This window comes from Ailuropoda melanoleuca, chromosome 14, assembly GCF_002007445.2.
Source record: "Ailuropoda melanoleuca isolate Jingjing chromosome 14, ASM200744v2, whole genome shotgun sequence".
Classification (NCBI taxonomy): Eukaryota; Metazoa; Chordata; class Mammalia; order Carnivora; family Ursidae; genus Ailuropoda; species Ailuropoda melanoleuca.
This window is the reverse complement of record NC_048231.1, coordinates 27069361-27095093: the sequence shown is the minus strand read 5'-3', so window position 1 is coordinate 27095093 and position 25733 is coordinate 27069361. Positions and strand designations below refer to the sequence as shown.

The window sequence follows — 25733 nt, the reverse complement described above, 5'->3', positions numbered from 1 at the left end:
AAGCCCTCCATTGCCAACCTCATCCTCATTTGGACTGCAGTTGTGTTCACATCCTAATTTATGACTTAACAAGTGTCTGACAAACATTTAATTTCATTATGTGTTTGAGGAGGACAGGTTATAGAGGAGGGGAGAATGATGTTCCCGTTGCCAGCAATTTGATTCATTTAACGACCTATGGTGAAATCTCCTTTTGGGCTTTGGATTTGTATACATGCCTATAAACAAACCTAGGCTAGTAATAAATACATTCCTGGATTCTCAGAGGGGCTCAACTGTCCTCACTGAGTCCTGCTAGAATGTCCAGGCTGGAAATTCATGGAATGGGTAAGACATTCCTGTGGTTCTCAGGTGATTTATCTTGTCATGATACTTTCATGAAAAAAATAATTTGAACGTTCATTTTGCAGTTTCAGCGGTATCAGTAAATTACCACTTTTTTTTTTTTCAGATGGCTTTTCTGAGGAGATGAGGAGGGGATGGTATAAAAGCGTGGATCAAATAATTTTTCCCTGTCCCCATTTTATATACTGAGTGCCCTTTTGGGAGTTAGAGCACAGGACTGCTTTTCAGAAAGAAGGGTTGTATTTCCTTAGGTTTTCCTGTGTATTTTTAGGGAATATATTGATCTCAGAATGGGGGTGTACATCGTGCTGATTTAGATTTGTGCAAATAAAAGTTCTCCACTATAACTGTTCTTATTCGTTGAACTGAGTCCTCCGTTTTGCTGTGTTGAACATACCTGGGACCAGGACCCCAGGCAGGTGGGGCTGAACGTTTCTGAGGTGTGAATAGAGTGGACAGTAGAATTTCCCCCTTTTCAACTCTTGCATCCCTGGAACTTTCCAGGGAAGAAGCTGCGCCGACGTTTCTCCCACAGTCAAGGAGGAGGGGATGGAAGGGAGGGAAGCCTAGTCACCTTCTTGACTGGCATTTCCATGGTTGATCCTTAGAAGACTCTCGCTTGACCATCTTGGTCCTGGAGAGACCTGGGAGAAGTGTCATTGCTTATGACCGAAGCTTGGGAATTCCTGGACAGATCGCACAGTAACAATTTTTTATTCTCAGTCTTCCTTTCCAGAAGGGAAGCAGGATGGCCTTTTCTTCATGGGGGTTAGTCTGGTTGGCTTTGTTATTTGAGGTGGGGGGGAGCAGGACTCTGGCGACTTTGTGTGAGATGGGAAATTGTTGAGTAACTTGAAGTCTGGTTCCATCAGTAAGCACTGGACTGGGAGTTAATCACATCAGAATTCTAGTCTTGGCTTTGCCTCTAATTAGCAAAATCATTTTATGCTAGTCTATCAACCCCTCTTGGCTTCTGTTGAAGTGTATGAATGCAAAGGTCTCTCCACGTTCTGAGGTTCTCTGCCTTCTAATTCATCAGAAGGCAATGAATGGAAAACAGAGCACATGGTATGGATTTCCTCTATCCAATGCCCCACTTGTGGTATATATTTGCAGAAAGTCTAGGCGATGTGGGAAGGCCCGTTCACTCTGATGTTATATGGTTTTGGTTGGGTTATGGTGCTAGGGCCCCCTGATGACAATTTGCATGCCAGTCCGGGGAGTTTTGAGAAGACTCTTAAGGATTATTCAGCTCAGAGGCAATGCCAGTGTTGTCTTTAGTGCATTCTAGGCAAATACCAGTGATGCTCCCGTCCACATCTGGACTCCATTGGCACCATTCCTTTAGGTGACATCTAGTTCCCAATCTAAATGCTTTCGCCTCTCGCCTAGCTCCTTCGGAAGCTGGCCTGAAACAAAGTTTCGATCATTTTAGACAGTAACCTGTCGTTCTCACTTGGACTCTTGTCTGTCCCCGGTGGATAACACAGCCCAAACTCACCACCACGCTGGCTCAAAAATGTGTGTTTTACTAGGGATGTACTGTATGGTGACTAACATAATATAATAAAAAAATATTATTATAAAAAAAGTGTGTTTTAAAAATATGTTATAAATGTACAAGTTCAGCAGGGACGGAGGGTGAAGCTAGAGTCTGTCTCAAATACGTGCGGGCGTGGCTCTGTTTTTCTTGTCACCTGAACGTTTTAGTCTGTTTCAGGTCATCCTTTTTTTTTCCCCCACACATTCCCTTTGATATAAAGGAAACTAGGTGCCAAGTCCCTCCCAGCCACTGTGCAGAGAGCTCCAAACCTGTGCCCTCCTGGACGAGGGTCAGTCCTACCACGTGAGAATTGGCAGCAAACCCTTCTTGGGGAATAATTGTTTGTAATAGTAAGGAAGTTAGAATCAGCATCGGGGCTGTAGTCATGGACCCACACCAAGGACATTCGAGGCATGACCTAAGCAGGGTTTCCTGACCTGGGGTCCACGAACAGGCTTCACTGGGTCTGAGAACCACCTAGAGCATCTGAAAACTTGTGTGCGTGCGTTTTTCTAGGAGAGGGCCCACAGCCTTCATCAGAGTCTCCCAAAGCTGCCCATGACTGACGAAAGGTGAAAAGCCACCGGCATAATCCATCCTTCCTGTGCCTCTGTCTTTTGAATCCAGGGTGGTGAAGCTGACTTGCCTCTCTTTCTCCTTTGCTGTTCCCAGAAAAAGCAAGTGAGCCAGACCAAGATCCGGGTCATCTCAACCATCCTGTTCATCCTGGCCGGCTGCGTTGTATTTGTGACGATCCCCGCTGTCATTTTCAAATATATCGAGGGCTGGACCACCCTGGAGTCCATTTACTTTGTGGTGGTTACCCTCACCACGGTGGGCTTCGGCGATTTTGTGGCAGGTAAGCACCTGGACAGCCCAGTCTCCAGGGCCCCAGTGGGGAAAAGATTCTGTGAATAATGCTTTTCAAATACCACGCAAAAGAAACCATGTTGCAGGAGAAGCAAATGAAAACAGCTCAGTGTCCCTGCTGCTGTGCATGGACCCATTTCAAGGCCGTGGTCCCATGTAATGTAAAAAGCAGCAGATTGCGCCGTGACATGAAAGCCAGCCTCTTCCTCCCCAGGATGCTCCTTGCCCGTATCGCCCTATGATTTATGCATGAGTGAAATGAATTTCTCACTGCATGCTGGACTTCTGATTTGCATTAAGTCTCTACGAATCAATTGATAAAGGCTGTATTAGCAACTGGAAAATATGAAACTCTGGGGCGATTAGCCTAGAGCTTGGCCTACAAGTGACCTGTGGGTTAGGGTTCCTGAGGCTTCCCCGGGGGAGGGCTGTGTTCCCTGCAGAAGTTATCCCGGGCGTGCCCTGACACAAGACTTAGGACTCAGTTGATTACCAGGAGCTGAGAACTGTCCCAAGGGAGTGCAGTATTATAATGGATTCTGCATGAATGTATATAGAAACAATAGTCTTCGTTGTGAACATAGATGCCAATGAATTATGTTTATAGGAGCAAAAGAAAACCATCAGTTTCAGCTAGGGACAGGGAGCTTAAAAAGGAAAGGAGATCTGGCTTCTCACATGTATGGCTTTCCCATAGTGTGGTAGGAAGGCAGCAGGAGGAGGAGGCCAGCCTTCTCTTTCCTAAGGGATAGTTCTAGGGGGTCAGACAATGCATCGTTTTCTACTCTGAGAAAGCTTTGGTTAAACAACTGTCCTAAGCTCGAAACATGTGGGTGATGGATGTGCATTGTGTGTGTGTGCACGTGTGCACGTGCGTGTGCCTGTTCATGTTCTTGACCAGCTCCTGGTTAAACAGCAGCCTGGACGTTTGCAGGCTGAGCTCGCAGACGGACTGTCCTTTATCTGGCACATGATCCTGGCCAGTGCCTTGGTTTCTTCATGGAGTACGGTGCTCACAAGGAGGACAGGGATCTGGAAATCCGGAAAACAGGAAATTCTGGAGGGGATATTGAGGGCTCTTCAAAAGGAGCCTGGGTGCCTCCACATTAATTCTGATAGTGATAAGCAGCAGGGTGGTCTCCTAGCTCTTCCAACCGGGCAGATGAAGACTGAAGTCCAGTTTGTAAAAATAGCAGTTTTTATTTTTTTCCTTCCTTTTTCTTGCCTAAGGACGAAGCGCTGCAAAGTCAAAGCGATTAGGACCCCACCCCAGTGCTCAGCCACTGTGCTGTCCTCACCTGGGGTGAGGGGCCACCTCGTGCCATCTGAGTGGAGGCCTGCAGCTCTGGAGGGAAACTGCAGAGAACTATCGGGACTATTTCAGAAACGTCTTCAAGTTCCCCCAGAGCCTAGTTTGCCCTGGGTTGTGCTTCAAAGTGCCCTGTGCCAGCCCTGGGCTGTCTGCCACACTGTCTGTTAGAGGACACTTGCGACCAGCCCTTCTCTCTAAACACCTGCTTGACTCAGCCCGTTAGTCTGTTAATCCGGGGTACAAATAGCAGAGCCTTGGGATATAAAATTTTAAAATTTATTTATTTGGTGATCAGCAAAGAGTTGAAATTTCTAATTGGAATTCAGGTTATTGGTTTACATCTAATTATATAATGTAAGAAAGTGCAGGGAAGCTTGTCACTAAAAAAAATGCCATTTGACAGTAACATAATTGAATATTTTAAATTTTAATGTTCGACATTGCGATATTATCTTATAAAACAAAAACTGTAACAGTCTATTCAAATTAGAGTCAATGTGTAAATATCTACTATCTGCTTTAGTTCACATTATTGAATCCAGCCCTTCATGTTAATTGAAAAGTGATGATGAATCTGTAAAATAATAATATGAATTGCATTTTATAAAGCAGCATTGATTGAAGGACCAAAAACTAAAAAATAAAATAAAATGAGCCCCAGATTTAATGCACATGGATGTTCTCGGTTGGCCTAGGTGATGGGACTTGATTTACAGCTTTACTAAAAATGTCAGAAAAGGTAGCGTTGACTTATTTAGATCTTAGATGAATATAGTTGGCCAACCGAAATGATTTTGCATATGTTGGTTCTAAGTGAATTAGTTAAAGATAACCCAGGAAAGAATGTGTGATTTATTTAACATTGTGACGCATAAATGCACCTGAGGTGCTCTTCACCATGGATGGGAGAGAAGAAAGGACGTCCGTGTTCTTTATCTTTTCCCCACGGGGACCTCACTTGTTAGGGAGCATGGCTCAGCTGGCATGCTGCTCCTCCCGGCGGCGGGGGGCGGGGGGGGGCGGGAACCAAGGACAAAATGAGAGGGGACTCTGGTGCTTCAAGGGATACTGCCAATTATTTTACCTGATTATTTCTCCTTATTACACACCACGGATTGAGAGCACTTAGTACATACTGGCACTTGGCCTTATCTTTACTTACCTAGCAAGGGCGTGACCTCCACAGTCACAGGCCTGGAGCTGTTTTAATTCCTTATTTACTGTTGATTACAAAGCCTGATTTCTTTTGTCCTGAGGTCTCCATGGACAGGTGTCTCTTACAATTCACGCTGCTGACTGCAATTAGAACAGGCCCTTCCAAGCTTGGGTTTCCAGAGCTTACATAGATTGGTCTGAAGAATGCATGCCTTATAAGGCTGGAAGTTTGTCACAACCCTTTGGGCAACACTCTAAGAGCAATGGGGAAGGATACTTGATCCTTTAAAAAAGGCACATTAACGAGAGTCGATGATTGCTGCCATTGAACCTGGCATCAGCCCTTCTAGAAATATAATTGGAACATTGATCGCCATGCAGGATTAAGTACTGGTTTATTTTGTAGCTGATTCACGTCAGGACAGCCTAACAACATCACAGCATTTTAAAACTCAGACTGAGAGCAGACACAGAGCTCTGAATTCCAGACAAGCAGTCGGTGAGGACGCGGAAGGGTGTTTATTGCATTGTTCGCTAGCGCCCCCTAGTGACAAGCTTTGTTGGGTGGTAGTGACTTGCTAAGGTAAATCTCTTAGCCCCAAGGAGAAAGCTGCCCCATTTTCTGGCTTAGCGCAGAGACGGAATGAACCCCGAAAACCAATTACTGTGGCAGGAACTCCAGTGGTATCCTAGAGGAAGCTGCGGGAGAGAGTTGCCTAAAAGGAAAAAAAAAAAATAGGCAGCTAAACCAGACTGAAGGGGCCACACAGCCGGTTAGTAATGTTTGGAATTCTAATTTAAGAAATGGCAGTGGCCTTGAGACCTTGTGGGCCGCACTGGTCCACTGAGAGGAGCCACAGGCCACAGTGCCTGCCCAGCTGCCCTTGGGAGGGTATTACTCTTACCGTCAGAGCTCAGTGTGGATTCAGTGGTGCTAGAGGAGGTCACAACCATGGCCCAGTGGGAAAGACTAGCGATCACTCATCACGTAACCCCATAATTACCCATGCATTGCTAATGTCGGTGGTCTTAGAAATGACCACGGGCCTGCCTCACTGGGCAGCAGTGTCTCACAGAGTGAGAGCCAGGCTGACATCAGTTACTTCCTCGCTTCCTTAGGAGAGGGGGCTGGGCTTGGAGCCTGTTTTGCATGGCTACCTTCGGTGGCAGCACCTGTAGGAGGACGAGAATAAATAGGGTAATTATTTGCAATAAATGACTGGTCCTTTCAGCGGAACAGCCGGTCAATGCAATCGGGCAGCTGGCCAATTTGATTTGATGGATTTCTACTGTAATCCCTACATATAAAATAAAGAGATCGGACTCGCTGGCCTTTTAGGTCTAGCACGGTGATTCTAATTACTCAGTCTAATTGATCTTTTGGATTAGCATCATGTAAACACCACCCCTCAGTTAGTGTTAAGTCACTACTGCTAGGATCAAAGTCTCAAGAACGCCATTAAGTCTAATTTTACTACCACACAGCCGCTCCGCTCTTAGTAAATGCGTGTATCAAAGAGGAAACAGTGCCAAGAATTCCAAGCCATTGGGTATTATTGATCTTTCATTTTTATTACATTTGAAGAAGTTTAAGAAGACAATTGACAGCTGGGCCTCATCTGTTGTCCTCTAGCTCACATCATTCATTGTCAAGCCCGGGTTGAGAAAAGGTGGACCAAGCTGGCCATGGACACTATTTTTGTTATGGGTATTCGGTTAGCGGTCATTGTTATGGGTATTACGGTTAGTGGTCAAGAATCAAAGCAGTTAAGCCACAAGTCAGGCTCCTTTTGGGAAGGGACCCATCTTTTCCTTGCCCTCCCTTCCCTGTCACCTCTTGTATACAGCAGGCCTAACAATTGTCAGATGGTGATGGGATGACATATCTGCTACTTGGACCGGAATATGTTTGTTCTGCAAACACCAAATGCTAGACCCTGGTTAAAGTAATGTTTGGTTGTTTTCAGGGGGAAACGCTGGCATCAATTACCGGGAGTGGTATAAGCCCCTAGTGTGGTTTTGGATCCTTGTTGGCCTTGCCTACTTTGCAGCTGTCCTCAGTATGATCGGAGATTGGCTACGGGTTCTATCCAAAAAGACAAAAGAAGAGGTAGGACCCCTTCCAAATTCTATCAATGTTTCTGAGATCAGATTAGCTCATGTCAAGAATTACCTATCTCTATTTTATGGGCTGGAGGGTTTCTTAATGGATGGAGAGCCCCTACGGCTTCCTCTTTTTGAATCATTACCTAAAAGCCAAGTTCAGTGGAATAGCAGTTATTTCTGGATTCTTTTTTGGCCGGTGAGAACATCTGATGACTCACCAGCCCACAGATTCTGGAAGGACTAGTAAACAACGACTTTTTATTTTTTTTGTTATTTTTAAATTTTTTTTATTTTTAGAGAGAGAGTGAGAGCAAGCATGAGTGGCGGAAGGGGCAGAGAGAGAGTCTCAAGCAGACTCCCCACTGAGCACGGAGCCCAGTGTAGGGCTGGATCCCAGGACCCTGAGATTATGACCTGAGCCAAAACCAAGAGTCAGATGCTTAACCAACTGAGCCCCCCGGGCTCCCCAGAATGACTTATTTTTAAACAATGAAAAGGGAAAAAGAAAAAAATAACAATGGTCAGCAGGGGTAGACTCTAGTTGAGGGAGGTGTGCAGACATGTGGGAGCAGCCTAGAAAGTTTATAAAAAGCTTGAGAAGGATGGGCCTGGTCTGTATGGAAATGCACTAGACTGCTAGGACTCCTTTTGGATTCTCTGAGACTGAAGTCCTCCAACAGTGATCAACTGTGGGGAAGCAAACACAAGGGGTCCCTTTTCACCTTTATCCCCTCCGGGTTGTCAGATCTGTAGAAATAAATCTATCCCTGTGTCCAGGGACATGCAGGCTTTACTCCCTCGGGTAAATATTCGTGAGAACCTACACAAAGGCAAGAAAAGGAAGATAAAGGAGGGGAAGATAGATTTTGTGATTTAAAAAAAAAAAGTCCATGTAGTTCTTCTAGGAAGGGAGGAAAAGAACTGAAAAGGAGGGCAAGAGAAGAAGAAAAGAGTTAACAAGTGGAAGGGAGATTAAAAAAAACAAAAACAAAGAAATAAAAAGAGGGACAGCCTCCTGAAAGGTGACTGCTCGCTTCCCGGCAGACAGACATGCTCCACAGAATGCCCCAGGACAAAGTTGCTGAATGGGAAAATTTCCCATATCGGTCCCGGGCCCAAGTTAATTTTCCTGGCTTAGAGAAACACTGGCAATGCAACCCTGTCAATGCAGTCTCCAGTCTGATTCCCCAGATGGCTAACTGACCTGCTGAAAATCAGCTGTAGTGAAAGAGAAAGTTACCATGTAAATATCGACTTTCCTAAATGCAAAAATGCAGACTTCTGAGTTGCTCGTCTGTGTAGAAAAGCATGGGACTAGTGCTGTTGGCGGTGCTGAATGAGAGCCGAGAAATCTGCGATCGATCCTCATGCATTCTGAGAATGTTCTATGGGCTTTCGCAGAGCAAGACTAGGGAAGTTTGATTCCCAGGGGCCCTGGAGGGTCTTCTCAAAGCAGGGTAAGCCAGACAGCCCTCGACCCCAGTGTGGCCCACATTCAGGGTGAGCAGCGCTCCCAGTTTGCCCAGGACTGCAGGGGTACCTAGGACACAGGATGTTCTGTTCCACAACCAGGACAGTCCCAGTCTAATTGGGACGGGTTGGTCACCCCACCCAGACAGAAGCATCGGAGGAACAGAGACAGGCCAAGGACCGGCTGCACCTCTGCTTTGTGCCCAGGTGCCTGTCTCTGTCTCATGTAACCCTGAGAACTCTGGGAGGTAGACAGGATTACCCCAGTCACGTGGGAGGAATGAGGCCATACAACTAAACAAGGGGTGGACGCATCATGGGAACCCAACACGGGCCAACTCCAGATAGCGATCGCTCCCGCAGACTGCCGTCCTCCTCCCGTTCGGTCCCCACCTCCACATCTCAGGCTTCTGCCAGGTTCTCTAGAAGGTGTGCCCCCCGAGCCACAGAAGCCAGGTCTTTAGGGCAAAGCCACCATCCCTCCACCCCGGGCGTGTGCCCCCCTCACCCCCTGGCCTCCCCGGAGCCAGCCTTCCCATCGGGACACCCAAGGGCTGTGGAGGGGGGGGGGCCCGAGGCGGGGACGACTTCTCAGCGTGTCCTCGCTCTTCTGTCTTCCGGCCAGGTGGGTGAGATCAAGGCGCACGCAGCTGAGTGGAAGGCCAACGTGACGGCCGAGTTCCGGGAGACGCGGCGGCGGCTGAGCGTGGAGATCCACGACAAGCTGCAGCGGGCGGCCACCATCCGCAGCATGGAGCGCCGGCGCCTGGGCCTGGACCAGAGGGCCCACTCGCTGGACATGCTGTCCCCGGAGAAGCGCTCCGTCTTCGCCGCTCTGGACACTGGCCGCTTCAAGGCCTCGTCCCAGGAAAGCATCAACAACCGGCCCAACAACCTGCGGCTCAAGGGCTCCGAGCAGCTGAACAAACACGGGCAGGGGGCTTCCGAGGATAACATCATCAACAAGTTCGGGTCCACCTCCAGACTCACCAAGAGGAAAAACAAGGACCTCAAAAAGACCTTGCCCGAGGACGTTCACAAAATCTACAAGAACTTCCGTAACTACTCCCTGGACGAAGAGAAGAAGGAGGAGGAGACGGAGAAGATGTGTAACTCGGACCACTCCAGCACCGCCGCGCTCACCGAGTGCATCCAGCAGCAGGCCGGGGCGGAGAACGGGCTGGTGCCTGCGGACACCAAAGACAGGGACCTCGAGAACAACGCGTTACTTGAAGACAGAAACTAAATGCTGAGGACCTTGGACTTGACCAAGCGTTGTGGTTTTTTTTTTTTTTTATTCACCCTGAGACACGTGCCTTAAACAGACTTTCTCGTTAGTCCGAAATTACATAGCATTGAAGAATATATTTCACTGTGCCATAAACGACGGAGAAAGATTGCTCTGCCAAAAGGAATCAAAGAACAAGGACCGCACTTCCGACAGTGACCACAGGACACGCCGGGAGTGTTCGCACACGCAGGAGGTCATGGCCACAAAAGCTAAGGGCAGGTGTGGCCCGGTGCTGCGCCCCCGGGGGCCGTGCTGCCCGGGCCTGGCATGGAGAAAGGGCAGCTATTCCTTAGACCAGCCTTCTGAAAGGAACAGGTGTGTCTTTTACATGGAGCCTCATTTCCTGAACCTACCGTTAGAGATATGCACACACACAGAAGGGGACCGGATGGGGGCTGAACTAGTACCTGTAATGGGGGTTCGAGTTGACATTGTGGCATGTTGCTCTGAGCCTGAATTTTGATACACATCATTCAGTGCATACCTAGTCTTTCTAAGCTCCAAATGAAGGTCCCTGGGACCCGGGAGCATGTGGAATTTGTGGGAAACAGATCAGAGCACACATATTAAAAGGTGCAATTGCTTTCCTCATTACACAAGAAAAAAAGTCACAAATGCATCACACTGTGGATATCACCTTAACCAATGACAGAAGCCTATTGAATTTTGTCTATCGACGAATGACAAATGAACTCGCAAGCATTGGCAAAAACTCAACCTCATTTGCTGCATGGTTACAGGCAAAAATCATGCATTTTCCTCAGTGGGTGCAGTGGTGAAAATAAACTGGTTTTGAAATGCCCATATTCACTTTTCTAGTGGAACTTCGGTTATAACTTGTTTTGATAAGGGGGAAAAATACCAAAACGATTGCCTTGCATGATGCCAGTGGCTTGCTGTTCTGTCTAGCTGATCCTAAATTTTTATAAAAATAGACATCCTGCATGTCTGAGACATACCAAGGAGGACCATGGCATCATTCCATCTCAGGGCTTTTTGTCCCTTTGGGTGTCTTAAGGTAGACATAGTGACAAGGTCCAATCTTGCTATCTCCAAACAAAAGAAAGAATCCCCCAACCAACTCTTGTACAAGAAAATTGAATTGTTTTAATTGCTTGCAGCTTAAGTGCCATTAATGCCATTTAAAAACTAATGCTTAAAAGAAGTATTTACAACATTCCACTTTCATGTTTGGGTGTTTCTTATTTTGAAAGCATCACTTCTTTTCCTTGCTTCTTTGTCTCGCACCTGCTAGTCACTAAAGTTGGAACACCAGTGTGATTGATCATTTCAAGGCAAAAAATAGCCACAGGATTGTTCCGTGAGGTTAGAATGGTCAGTGAAGGAAAGTGGGGGAGGGGATAGTCATAGGTTTTGAGAAGATTTTAAATGGATTTTTTAATCAGAAAGGACAAAATATGTGCTAGGTTCCCCATCCTGTGTGTGCCTCAGCCCCTTGCATAATTGGCTGGTCATTGATGGTTCAGCCTTAGCTGTTGGGACCACACTCTTAAGCATTTGGACCTGGCAGCCCCAGGAAGTTGCTGGTGATGGGCGCCACCTTTTGGGGATTTCACACGAGCAACACACAGAGTGGATTTATCAAAAGATCACAGGACTAGTGGAGACTTCCTGAAATCATCTAATGCTTTCTGACTTCTGGGGAAAATTATACCCACCACATCCTTGGCCACTGGTACCACGGAAGACCTCTTCCTGCCCATTTCCCAAAACGCCCAGCTCTCCCTCGCCTGGAGCACTTGTAGCTCTGCCTTCCCCTCCCTCAAATGTTTAGTTAAAAGTTCTGGCATTGCTTTTGGGAAGGAGCCAAATCAGAATCAGCTTTCATGAGGCTCTTCCTGTCCACGGTAGATTTGGGTTAATGCCTCCACTGGGCTGGAGCTGTGGCTCACTGGTGACATCCTGTGTCCACGTATTAACAGACACGGAAAGGACGCTTATCCAGGTGTGGGCGCTGGCTCTTACTGTGAGAGTCCTTCCAGCCTGGCAAAATGTGTTTTGATTGGTAGATTTCTGGGACTTTCTCTATTCTTCTGACAAGTTAAAAGCTTCCTGATTAAACTATCCGTTGATCTCATTCATGTGCGTTTCCGCCCTGTATTACTCGTTACCTTCTTTATAGTAGTGTGTTCACAATTCTAGACCCTACAGACAAATCTGGCCAAGAGGCTTCCTGGTCATTTATCCAGTGGTTTCCGTGGGCCAGGCACGAGATTCGGCACTTTATGGGCATTAGCTCAGTGAAACCTCATAGCAACACTCCACGGGAAGTGTTTGCAAACCCGTTATACAGATGAGGACACGGAGGCTCAGGGAAGCTGAGTAACTTACCCAATGGCACACGGCAAGAAGGTGGTAGAGCTGGTATTCAAAGGCTGTCTGACCAAAGTCTGCTTTTGACTTTGCTACAATGTCCATGTCGTGCACTCTTGTGTGTGTGTGTGTGTGTGTGTGTGTGTATCTGTTTGTGTGCATGTATGTCTTTCTACTTTCATGGTCATGGCGTACAGAGGTGGGGAGAAGATCTCTGTGACCAAGAGGGTACGAGGTCTTTGTGTAAACATGACCTAAAGTGTCACCCTACAGACACTTACGCATTATTTTGGTTTGGGTTGTGGGAATGCTGTATATGGCGCCCTTTCTGTACTGTTAAAGATGCCCTTTGAAAGCACTCTTTTGCACTTTACTTGCTTTCCTTGCGGGAACTCCGTATACAGCAGGAATAAAACAATTCAAAGCACTAAGCTGCACATTCTACCAAATGGAACAGGTGTTGGTGCGTGCGTAGATGCTTCCCCAAAGGAGTCAAATCACAGTAATACGGAGGGATCAAAAAAAGCCTTTGGCTGAGAGTGGGGAAAATATCCAATATAACCTGTTCTCTGAGTACAGAGGGGGCCAAAGCCCTGAGGAACGAAATCCAAGAAGAGCCCTCCCTCTACGGAGATTGATCTATTAAATACGTGGGCAGTATTGGACAAACTATCGCATGCTCTCCAACGGAGAAGCTGAGAGGGAATAAGAGCTTGGCATCCCCTTCGTGTGTATAAGCTAAGATTTGGGGGGAGGCCAGTTGTTAGGAAGTTGTGTGAATGGTACCCTTTTAAGATGGGGCCAAATAGCACGTAGCAAACAGCACGCAGCGAAGCTGCTGCAACTTCTAAACACACGTCAGCACAGCCCTGCCCTTCCAGCCTGTGCCCCCCATCCCGCCCCACACCTGGAATCCGTGCTCGGTTTTGCACACGGCAAGAGCACGTGTTCCGTGTCATCAGTGGGTGGTGCCTTCTGCTTCACCGGGTAATCGGGTACTGATTATTTCTTCCCTAATAGATCTGGAGGTTTACTGGGGACAGCCGGGGGACCATTTGGAGACTGTAGCTCCCTACCCTGTCCCAACCCAACAGTGAACTCTAGGAACTTACCACCTTTGGGGTAGGGCCCTAATGTGTGTGCGGGTAGGGGTGTCCCTGGCCTACAGGTGAGGCGACTGGGACTATCTGTCTGCGCTCCCCTGTTCCAGCCTGTGAGCGTGGGCACCTCCGTCCCCGTGCTTCTCTGTTACCTCATCATCATCTCAAGGGACTTGAACATAGGTAATCATCAAGGCCCCTTTGAGTTCTGCAATTCTCTGACCAAACCTCCCCTGGTCTATGAGTTGCTAAATTCACTAAGAGCGGTATTGGCTGGGTTTGCGAATACTGACTGATGGCTCCCTCATTTTAGGCTAAGAGGAGAGCTTAGTCTCCTGCCCTTTGGGATTTCTTTTCTGGGTAATTGATGGAGACCAGATGTATTTGGGAGCCTGGTGTCCAAATTAGAATTGTGCCCTGTGTAGGCTCACGCTTTCCTTCCTTACAGTACACTGGCACCCGGAGGGCTCAGGCTACACGGGCATATTTTGCATGGTGTTAAGACTATTTAAAGAATTGTAAGCTGTTGCTATTTGCAGTCAATTGTGGTAAAGGTTCCCTTTGATTACTTCATGAATTCATTATAGACAGATATCTGTCACACACACACACACACACACACACATACACACGTGCACAAGCTGGAAATGGCTGCTTTGGGTTCTATGGGGACCATTCGATGTTGAAAGTCCTAGTTGTGCTACACATTAGCAAACCACCCCCTTACCTCCCTCCGAGAGGATATCATTTTCTGGCTGAGTCAATGCTGCTTCTCTATTTGTGCGCTTGGTTTTGGGGATTAGTGAGAATGTGGCCAGAATTTGGGGGGGGGCAGATTTACGCTCATTGGATGGGATAAGAATGTGGACCATCCGATGTATACCCTGGTTGCCGAGCCATAGGAAAGGCATAGGAAAACAAATGTGCAGAGACTCTCTAAAAAAATGAGAAAAAGACCAGTATTGCATTTCCTGTCTCTGCTTTCTCCATCCTGCTAAGGTTTCAAGCAGAGGTCTATTATTTCTGCTGCAACTGTGGGTAAAAACAGTGGCTGTGTCAGCAGAGGGAGCTTTCATTGGTATAGTATGTAAGAGCTAGTTAGCAGTGGCCTTAAAAAATAAAAGTGGGAACTCTCTGAAACAAAGGTGACTTTAGTTCGGTATTGTAGATGCTGTTAATTCTACATATGGAAACTTTGGAATAGCATGTTGATTACATGGCTATAAAGAAAGCCCTGCACTTTGCCCTTGCACGATGAACCAGCAGCCACCCCTGTGAGCCTCAGTCCACCCCTGGCCGTCCCCAGGTCACAAGACGTCAGCGCGGTGGCATTGAGGAGAGAAAAGAAGTGTCTCTGATTTTACAGAAAGTGATTATCCTTTTCACAGGTGCCTAAGAGATTTGAAATCTACCTTCTGTTAGCGGTTCTTAAATGAAAAATCTCAAATAGTACCCTGTGCATTAAAAAAAAAAAATCCTCGAGAGGACTCTGACCCATCGATACAGCAGACCAGTGCTACAGAGGGTGAATTGGAAAACCTCTCTTTTGCCATCAGGGCGCCAAGCTTGAAGGGAGAAGGTGCAGTCATGCCTAGAAGCGATATGCAAACCGACCCACGTCCCAGACTCCCAGGCAGGGGCCGCAGTGACAACGATAAGCCCAGATAAGCCCACGTGTGGAGGTGTTTTACCTGTTTTTCTCTCTGTAGGATTTCATGGTGCTTTAAAAACAACAAAAAAAAGGCATTTTACAGAAAATAATGCGGGGTGGGGGGAGGAGGGAATTTCATAACGTTCTTAGGAAAAGTACAAGAGCAAATTGCTTGTAACGTTTCAATGAGCTCTGCTGCTATTGTCTTTATTTGATGATGATGTAACTTTTTTTTTTTCAATGATGCAGAAAATTGCAACAAAGACCTTCTGGAAGATCTGATCCAATGCCTCTCCTGTTTTCCTTTCTTTTGTGGGGCCAAGCATGGTTTACAGTGGCTGGGGTGGGAGCTGCACTCAGGGCTTCTGGGGACAGGCTTCTTGCCTGGCTGGGCACCCACTTACACTCACTGCATCAGCATCAGGCTGGGGTCTGTGGGGACCCATTGTCTTGCGGATGGAGGAGCTGCTGTGTGTTTGATGCAGATTATAAACCCCTCGGGGCAGGAATTAGGCCTTCCGTCTCCATTTCCAGGGCTGAGCACTGTGCTCGATATAATAGAGACACTCAAATTATTGGTGGAATAATTTTAATGCCTGTATTAATTAATTAATTAATACCTGTAATAATTAATACCTTCAAGGCAGATTTAATCTTTTCATGACCTGGAGGTCATTTGGAGCCAAGGCTGGTGGAATAAGCAATTCATCTCACTCTTAAGGTATCATCTTGGTCAAAACCCAGTTTACCTACTAAGTAATGCGTTTGAGCTGTATTTTACAAAGAACTCCAAAATTTGCAGTGATAGTTATTGAAATAACTAGACTCTAAAGATGACTGCTCTGAAGGATAGTTCTCTTTTCGATGTTTGGTGATGGAATTTTTGTTTTAAAACCGATTTTATTACCACAGATACAGTTCGACTGTGAATCTAGGAAATAAAGGGTTATACTTCATGGGGATGTCAAATATATGTCAGATATATGGCAATGTGCCACCATTCCTGACTCCTGCACCCAAAACAGTTCTCTATATCACAGTTACTTGCCTAGTAACCCAGGTATATTCGAGAAACTACTTTAAGACTATACTCAAGGTTAGTACTTTTCAAAATATGGTCCAGTGACCCTTGTAGGTCCTCAAGATTCTCTCCTGGGATCATGAGGTCGGAATTATTTCCAGAACAAAGTATTACTAAAGACATTTTTCACCTTTTAAACTCTCATTCCTTCATGAAGGTGTAGCATTTAGAACTGAGTAGTATTAGTTACTCAGAGGCTGGAGGCAAGGTAATAAGATACCTTTTGTTGAACATGAAAGAATTTTCCAAAATTCTTGTAAACAGACATGTGTTTCTTAGAGAAGCCCAAAGTCCCCAGGTACAATATTTCTCTGGTCCTGCCCAGCTGCTTTGTGAGTACCCAGCCCCTCAAATTCCTTTCTAATTAGTCCTAAGAATCCCAGACTATTCTCACAGGTGCCCAATTTCATGGCCACCATGCTGTGGGAATCAGTTTTCTAGAAGCCTCTCTGTCCCTCCAGGACTGGAATCGATGGCCTTCTAATGATCCCCCGGTGACAACTGTCACTCCATTGTTCTAACTGTCCCATCGTCCCCATACCCAGAGCTCCTAGAGGGACATCTTGTTCCCTTGTTTTCATGGGCCTGGCACAGTGCGCAGAAGAACATGGTAGGAGCTCAGGGGACATTTGTTGGATAAACAGCAAATCCAAAACCGTGGTGTTGAGTAAAGGGCCTCTGTGGACCGAAGGAACAGAAGAAGAGAGCCCAAATCTGGGCTGAACTTGAGGGGAGGGTTGGACGGATTCAGTGCGAGAGGAGAGCCTAGGGCACAGGGCAGCAGTCCAGACAAATGGAAAGTATCTTGGAAGATTTCTGGGTACAGAACACGGACTCCAGAGACAACATTTACCTGGTCACTTCTATGGCCTTACATCAATCACAGGAACAAGCTACCTTAACATAAACTATTCCAGTGTTCAGACGCTAGGGTGCACCTGGCTGTGTGAATCTGAGATGGTGCATACGTCAACATCCATCATTGCCTCTGTGGGAAATATTTCAAAGTTTTAATGGCTGGTTCTTAGAAAGAAATTTAAAAATATGTTATAAGAACCTAAAGCTAATATATAGATATAGATATAGATATAGATATAATGTCTCACACAACCTCTTTGAAAGAGTTGTGTTTATTAAATGAATTTTAAAGGTCATTAATTATTATGTGGAGTCATTTAAGATAAATAAGGATTTTTCCTCACTTGGAACATAATAACATTAAAATATAATCCAATAGTCTGTGTTATCTATAAACCACCCACATCAATGGCTCTTATGAGTGATTTGTAAATACCAAGGCAAAGAAAAACGGTAAGGCCTCATAAGATACAAATTTGTTTTTGTAGTGAAGAGCCTTGGAGAATGCCACCATCCTGGAATCAACATTAGTTGCAAATGTTAAGAAATAGAAATACACACATGCTAACATAATTTACGGGTGTGCATTTCATTATTTTATGTAGCGCATTAATCTATGCCTTAAAAGAACATTCTTCTTTAGCTGTCTGCTTCCATAGAAAGAAGAAATGTAACCGGGTATCCCCTTATTCCCATAAATGAATATGAATCTGAAACAATTTCTCCACTGAATTATGGTTGAAGAGAAAAAAAGGGAGAAATAGCTAATGGGGATGGAAACTGGTGAGGATAGCAGATTGCATCCATCTATCCATCCGTCCATTTACAAACATTTATGGAGCTTACTCTGTATGAGGTCCTGGGAGAGGGGCAGGGGCTGGCAAAACCATAGCCCCAGCCCTCACAGATCTCCCATTGTATGGTTAGGCAGCCTGGTGCACGGTGCCCTGGGTGGCAAAATCTGGCAATCGGGTTGGGGAAAGAGCAATTTTAGGACAGCATGTGATTTGGTTCAAAGCACAAGGGAGCTAGGAATTCAGAGAGCATGAGGGTCAGCGTGCCTCATGGCAGTCAAAGCAGTCTTCCTGTAAGAGGCGGAATCTTCAAGGACGTAGAGGAGGACTGGTTAGGGAGCAGGGGTGCGGGGCTGGCTCCCAAGCGTAATTGTTTGTGATGATATTTAAGATGGATCCATTTGTCTGAGGATACCACAAATCAATCCTCGCTTGGGATTACTTTGCTACAGGGTATTTTCTCTTAGGGGGGAAAGCTTTACAATGACAAATCATTCACAAACTCTAAGCCAAACTTAAAAGATGAACAGAAGATAAGCTCCATCAGGCACCGATTACAACAGGAAGCATAACTCCTTCTGATAGCCACGTGTGACTCAAACACACGAGCAGTACATTCGCTTCTCTTCCTTCTCTGTTTCCCTCCCTCTTGTCTCATGTCAAGCAGATCCTAGGCTCTGACTTCATTTCCCCAAGGGAGGGCTATAATGGCAAGAATATTCCTGCCTCTTTGATTCAACAGCCAGCCCCACAGGAGGATTTCACGGGACAGAGAGCACACCAGCTTGGAGCGCACAGGTGGGAAAGCATCTTTCCCGAGTCAGAGGGGATCGTGTGGGGTTGGGGACCGAGTCTGGGGTTCCTCCCCAAAGAGGGACCTTTGTGCAGCCCCCTGAAGAGAAAGGACAGACAGCGTGATGAGCCTCAGGAGAAACCCTGGGCCAGCCCTGCCTGAAGGCCTGGGGGCACGGGGGTGGGGCGGGAGGGGAATGAGGGGTACAGGGCCCCAGGATCCCAGCCCAAACCACCAACTGCCATATAACTTCCCGCACTCCCCGAGAGGGAAATTAGCTTGATTGACAGAAAAACAAAGAGCTTCACCATTTCTTGCATATCTGAACTTTGTGTCTGTCCTAAAGGGTTCTTCCTGGTCTGAAGCTATATCGTCTTGCTGCTTAAGTAGGAGCAGAAGACCTGTTTTCTCCCCGATTTGTGGAAGATTCCTATTCTAGAAACACTCTGAGCAGTGCCTTGGACTGAGCAATCTCTTTGAGGAGGGGATGGGGATGTGGTTTCCTAGAGCTAGAGACCAGGAACACCCCTCAGCTGAACTACTTTTTATCTCCTTCCCGCCTCAGCAGTGGTAAGCTCAGCAGAGTTTACTTTCCTGAGAGAGGAGGGTGGGATGGGGGCAGAAGTGGGGGGCTCCCATGGGGAGAGAGAGATCCAATCAGCCCCAGGGCCAAACCAGGTCACAGGACCTGACTCTAGACCCGCCCAGGCCTGGCTCCCCTTGGGGCACCCAGACGCATACTCTATGCCCTCCTCTAGATTCTCTTCCTCTCTAGCTCAGCCCTGCGGGATCTGGGATCCAGGATCAGTTTCTGGCCAACCTGAGGAAGGGCTTATCCCAGAAAACAGGCCTGTGTGCGTCTCGGAGGGGCCACCTCCCCGGTCATCTCAGGAGCTCCTAGAAGAAAGAATGTGATCACAAAAAGCCGACCGCATATTCTGAATGAGGCTGGGTGATTATGGTGTAGTACAAAAACGGTTTTCTCTCTCCTGGCGTTTTCCTTTTTCTTTTCCTCAGTCTGCCCTCTGTCCCCCCCCCCACCCCGGCCAATTCAAGCAAGAGAAGGATGTGACTGGGAAGGAAGCAGAAATAGCTGAGCATTTCCCTGGCTTTTTCTTTTCTCAAAGGTCTGAATCCTGGGAGATGGAGACAGAATAATGAGAACTGGTAAAGGAGAAAAGACAGGGGTTCCAGGCAAAAATGTCTTCCAGAAGCTACAAGGCAAAATGATCTCCACAGAGAAGCTGGCCGCGGAGGCCGTGGGCGGGTGGGGCCAGAAGCTCTGCTTCCCTGCCCAGCGAGGGTCCCACAAGGGCAAGATTCTGTGTGTCCCGTGCAGGGTCGGTGCAGGTAAGCCCCAGCTAGCGGAAGTGAGTATAGGAGAAAGGGGTCCCCGCCTAGATTACCCCGCCCTGAGGCACAGAGGCCTGATAATCACTACAAGGTAGCCTTGGATCTGGGGAGGGCAAGCCCCGAGCAGGTGAGAGCTTTCCGAAAATGATCTCAGCAACGTTCGAAAGTAAGAAGAGGTGGCCTGAGGTCATAGAAGGACCCCGGAGGGACCCAAGGAGGAGGAAGGGAGCAAAGTGCATGGAGAGAGGTGGACCGGCTCCAGGAGACTGTTTTCCCCCCGGATCTCTTCGGCTGCCCCTGTGCCGTGCTTCACAAGAGGAAGAAATATCGTTGGGACAGAGAAGGAGGTTTCCTGAGCCTGGCTTTTCCCAGGGCCCAGCCAAATGCTCAAGACGGCACAAGGCATCCGTGGACGGCTGAAAAGGTGTGCAGAGCGCACTAGACTCCGGCCATGGGGTTTTTGGATGCAAGGCCATGCGCTGAAAACGCAGGGCTTCAACTCAGTACATCTCAAGACAGCGTCAGGGTGGATGGGGTCCCTCAGCACTTGGTTGCCAAGCCCCAGCAACAGGCCAGGTGCTGGACCTCGGCACAAACATCTAGAAGCATTGGGGCATTTTACTAAAGTTCTGCCCCATGTTCCTTCCTGGGGGGAAGTTTATTGTAGAGAATCAGCAGATAAAGGGAGCAGGAAAGTGTACAACAGGAATCCTCATTAAACAAAAACAATGTTCAGGGCTTCACAGTGGTGGGGACCCCGCCCCCCCGCCCCCCCCCCCACTTCTGTATCTTTAAGCTCAGGTTTCTGGGCCTTTTCTCTGACAAGAGACCCAGAAGATGTCCCAAAGGTCATTAGAACAAAGCAAGAGGTGACCTTTTACAAAAGGAGATTGAAAAAAAAAAGAGGCTAGAATATCCCAGGACTACCATATATGAAGCTCTTAACTATAGCCTGGGTACATGCACACACAATTAATGATTTTATTATTAATTAGCGAAATAATTATGTACTCAATAGTTAATACTATATTAATATTCCTATCCTCTCCCCTACACTGTTATCGATTTAGAAGAATATTGTTGCTTCAGTGGAAAAAAATAAACAACTCAGAATTTGACAAGTCCTTTTCATCAGAGGGTATGTTTCCCCCTTTTGAAATTTATTTTCCTTCTATGTATGTTTTAACTCTCAAAGAAACTGAAGAGCCTTTCAATAGCTCTTGGCTTGCCTGATCCCGGGAGTTTAGGCTCCCTTGTTTACCACAACAAAACCTCAAGTCCTGTTTGCTAGGGTCACACCCAACGCCAGGGGTGTGAGAAGAAACGCGTGCTCCGCTCCAAATCCCACATTCTTCCCATTGGTGCTTCCCTGCCATGAAGCGTCTAATGCAAACCTGAAAACCACACCACTGTGGAGGGAGCGGGGGCTCTGGGAGATGCCACGGCTTTGTCATCAACAGCCCCAGGTGGGCTAGGGTACCTCATCTCTCTCCGGACTCACTTGGAAGAGTTTCCTAAGGCCAGGATCCTGACTCCTGGGGACTGGGGACTCTTCCTCCCCATCGGCTAGGGGGTGAGCAACGATCTGGCACGGAGGCCCCCTCCGCAGCTCCCCTGTCCCCTGTGTTTCAGCTCAGGCAACAGAGATGCCTTGTAAGGACTGTACCTGAATATCACGACCTCATCCAGCTCAGGTGAGAAGGTAAGTTAGAGCTTAGGTTACGGGCTGTGTGTCCGTAATATCACTAAGGAAAGCCCTAAAATTCTCTACCTATCAGGAACCGTGTCAGGCTGTCCAGGTTAGGTACAAGTGCGTAATGGAAAAGACAAGGTAGTGTCTTAACCTTCCTCTTTTTCTGTCGCCCTCTCTTATTCCTTGAGTCCCATTCTGTTCGAAGCAGCTAAGTACAGGAGTCTGCTGGAGGGACGTGGGTGGGCTTCATCGTTACAGGGACGTTTGGAATACTTCCCCTAGGCCACACCTGCCCTCCTCATCCTGGATAGTTTCTCTTCACCAGATGTGGCTTGTGAAGAGAGAGAATGGAGGTGAGGGACCATTCCTCCACCTCTCCCTCCGGCCGGTCACTGGATAATCACTACAAAAAGGGGCTTGCCTTTTCTTGTCTGCATTTTCCCCTCCACTGTGGCTAAGCAGCAGGCTCCTCTCCGCTCTGCCAGCCTACCAGGACCGGCCGCCCAGAGCCCCGCATCACGGGCGCAGGCTTCTGCTGCCGCCCCCACTGACGAGGATGCCTTTGTCCGTCCGGATTGTCTTTCCTCTCTACTCTCAAACTCTTTTTCAGGAGTCCTCTTCGTGCAGTTGTTCTGAATGCGACAAAACTCCGAGGGGAAATCCCCCATCACCCGGAGGTTGAGAATTGCAGCTAGAGCCGCAAAGCACTATTTCTCGGGCGCTGCCTGCACCTGCCCGGGAAGCCCCCGCCCCTGGAGTTTCTCACATCATCCCGAGAGCCGCCCCACTCCCCGCCGAGAGCGACTCTCTCACGCAGTACTCATCATTTCCCTCTTCAGCTGCTGCACGGTGTGAGGGCTCTGGGCTGCTGCCAACATTCAAACTGGCAGGCAGGCCATGGAAGATGCCAGAAGGTCCTGGGGCTGGCGCTTCATTATGTAATTCCAAGAGAAGGTCCTGGAAGGTGCTTGTGCCAAAGGCACTGAAAACATTGCCATCAAGCCCGCCGCTGTCCACACTGCCTTGAGTAATTGGGGGGGGTGTGTCACATATGTCATGTGTATATATCGGCAGGGCCCGGGGTGGGTATGTTTATTCTTTAACATTATGGTAACCGTCTTTCTCTGCAACTTCCATTTTCACTTCCTTTTCATAGGTTGGACCTTGCAAGAACCCAGGGGAGGAGGGTGCCCACTCTTCCCTAGGACAGGGAGAAGGGATGTGCGGACCTAGAGCTTTCCCAGTGACCCCTGCTGGGAAGGAAGGGGAGGGGATGAGACAGTGGGTCTGAGTCCCAGCCCCAATCAGAGACTCCCTGTGGTTTGTCCATACTGTATTCAAGGATGGAGAGCTGCCAATAGGGGGGTAGAGAATGTTGAAGCCACTTATTCCAACCTTCCGTATGGAGCCCATGTTCTCTCTACAGTAATCCTGAGAGATGGCCCTCCAGCTGCTCCTTGCACTTCTCCACCATGAATGGGGAAGGCTCCAGAAGGCAAGACAACATTCCTGATATGGCGCCCCTACTTGTACGTCAGGCTTTCCTTGGTTTTCTTGAAACAGAAGCATTGTCTCCCAACACACTCTGAGTCCATAGGAACAGATGTCTGGGATATCTCCCTGCCTCCCAATGCCCCCAACTGACTCGGGCCCATCTCTGGCAGTTGGCACTTTCTGGTAGCACTACGGCCAGGCTTCCGGCTTACGGGAGCTGGCGTGCCACTAAGGTGACAAAGGAGAATAAGACAGAAGCAGGAGAAGGTACGAAGAGAAAAAGGCACAAAGTATGCCCCTACCGAGGGGCCAGAGGGAGGGATTAACAAAGAAGAATGTCTTCAAACTTTGTTTTCCATCTTCTAAAGGACATCTGGGTCTCAGGTGTGGAGAGAAGATGATCAGTCAGTCATCCCCTTCACCCGACGAACATTTATCGAAAGGCCTCCGTGTGTTGGGCGTGGTGCTCAAAGGGGGGAGTCCAATGACGGATCTCCCCAGAGGACCTCACTATCAGGTGAAATCCACAAAGCCGATAAATGTCACAGAATGTGGCCAGTGCAATGACAGAGGCTTGCCCAGGGTAGGGGGGTCCCAGCCAACTCCTAGCAGTGGGGACGAGCTGGCAGGGGTCTTGGCAGGCTTCAGGAAGAGGTCTGAGTAGTGGTCCTTGGGAGGGGAGTAGGTGACGGTTCCAAGCAGAGCCACGCTGCGAGCAAAAGCGCAGAGACGCACGGGTTGGGAGGAGCCATGGGGGTGCTGTTAGAATGGAAACACCAAAATAGTGGTGTGGGGGAGCCAGGCCCGTGACGGCCTCAAATACCACGTTGAGGACCTTGGACTTTATCCTCCAGGCTGTGGGGGAGCACTGAGGGTCTGTGAGGAAGGGCAAGGCCCAAGAGGTTACAACTACAAGGCAGTTACAACTCTGTCTAGGAACACAAACCCACACGAAGGCAGAGCACCATGGATTCCGAAGGTGCTTCCAGTCCTTTCAGGCAGGAAAAGCAAGCGTTCATACATCTGAGCATCTAGTTAAAGGGACTTCCTCACCCAGCTAGAAAACAGCAGCCACGAGACCCGAACCAAGTTATTTTAGAACTTTGACTCAGTGTTTTCTCCTTTTTCAGAAATGAATTCAACATGATTTACTGTTTTTTTTTTAATTTGTTTTTTTAAAAGCTGTGGACTTGGGACAGGGGCTTTTGTCCCTTTTGGTTCTTATTTCATTTGTATCTGCGTATGTGCCCTTCCTCCCTCCCTCCCTCCCTCCCTCCCTCCCTTCCTTCCTTCCCTTCACCTTGCCTGCCAGCCTTCCTTTCTCCCTGCCTCCCTCTCTCCATTCTTCCCTGTTTCCCTCCCCACTTTCCCCTTCTCTCCCTCTCTTCCCCCATCAACCTTCCTTCTTTATTAATGGCCCACTAATAAATGCAGGCAAAAACTCATTAGTAATTCTTCCCACTGTGGCCTGCATGCCTTCTAGTTAAGGCACAGAGCAATTTCCCTAAATCATTCCTCCCTGGATGAGGTCAACCAGGTTGAGCTCCTTTGTTTGTAACAAGAGAAGAGAGGGAGCACAGAGTGGAAACATGCCTCAAACTGGGAACTAGCCCTCCTCTTCATAGAATAAGGTTATGGAGGGCTCCAGTGTGGGGGAAATGTGGATCAGAGTTTTGTGGTGTAGACCATCCATCAAGCAGGTTTGTGTGTCTCTCAACACAATGTCTGGTCCCATCACTCAGCAGAATGGTCTTTCTTGGAGAAAACTTTGGTTTGGTTAGCAGTACGGGAAGCTGGGGGGCTGAACAGCGAAGCTGATTCCCAAGGTCAAGCTTTCACTTCTACTTATCCTCCAACTTGCAATTTTATCCTTGTCTGTGTTGCCAGGCCCAAGAATGAGGGGTCGTAGGGATTTACCAGCTACAGCAGAACGTAAAAGGCAAAGTCCCATAATGCCAGAGCTGGAAAGGGCCTTAGAGACGAGCTTCACATTCATTCAAGATGTTTTTAGGGAACACCTGTTTGCTAGGCTTTCTGCTAACTTCTGGCCATGGCACTCAGGGGAATAAAGAATAGAGGACATCCTCAGGATTTCCCTTTTTGTCTTGGCCACTAGGGAAATTTTGAACCTCTTCTCCATTGAGCTGAGCCCACTGAATTTTTCAGAAATTCCACCAAATTTTCTGGGTCTTTCAGCTGTCTACGTGAGACAGGTATGTAGGTATGTCTGTATGTAGGTTTTCCAGTTGTCCTGCCCCTCCCTCCCTCCCTTTTTTTTTTTTTTTTTTTTTTCCCCCCGTATTCACTGGCTGCTTACTATGTGCCAGGCTTGGCTGGGGCACTGAGATAAATGATGTGGCTTATAATCAAGTGAGAGATGAACAAGAAAATGAGTACTGAGTATGGAAGAAGAGTCATGTGTTCACTGGAATGTGAAGGCAATCAAAGTCGGAGGCCCCCCAAAGTCTCCTCCCCCAGATTTGAGGATTG

General features: G+C 47.7%; 1 protein-coding gene across 2 annotated transcripts in view; it reads left to right on the top strand.

The window, feature by feature from the left end:
• The window catches only part of KCNK10 (potassium two pore domain channel subfamily K member 10), a 129414-nt gene extending 113965 nt beyond the window's left edge, over nt 1-15449 (top strand). For both annotated transcript variants that reach the window (XM_019800393.2, XM_011225843.3), the window contains exons 5-7: nt 2561-2747; nt 7193-7335; nt 9427-15449. In XM_019800393.2, coding sequence (XP_019655952.1) covers nt 2561-2747; nt 7193-7335; nt 9427-10047 — 951 coding nt within the window. In that variant the 3' untranslated portion in view covers nt 10048-15449. The remainder of the gene's footprint in view (nt 1-2560; nt 2748-7192; nt 7336-9426) is intronic.
• Nucleotides 15450-25733: the final 10284 nt, after the last annotated feature.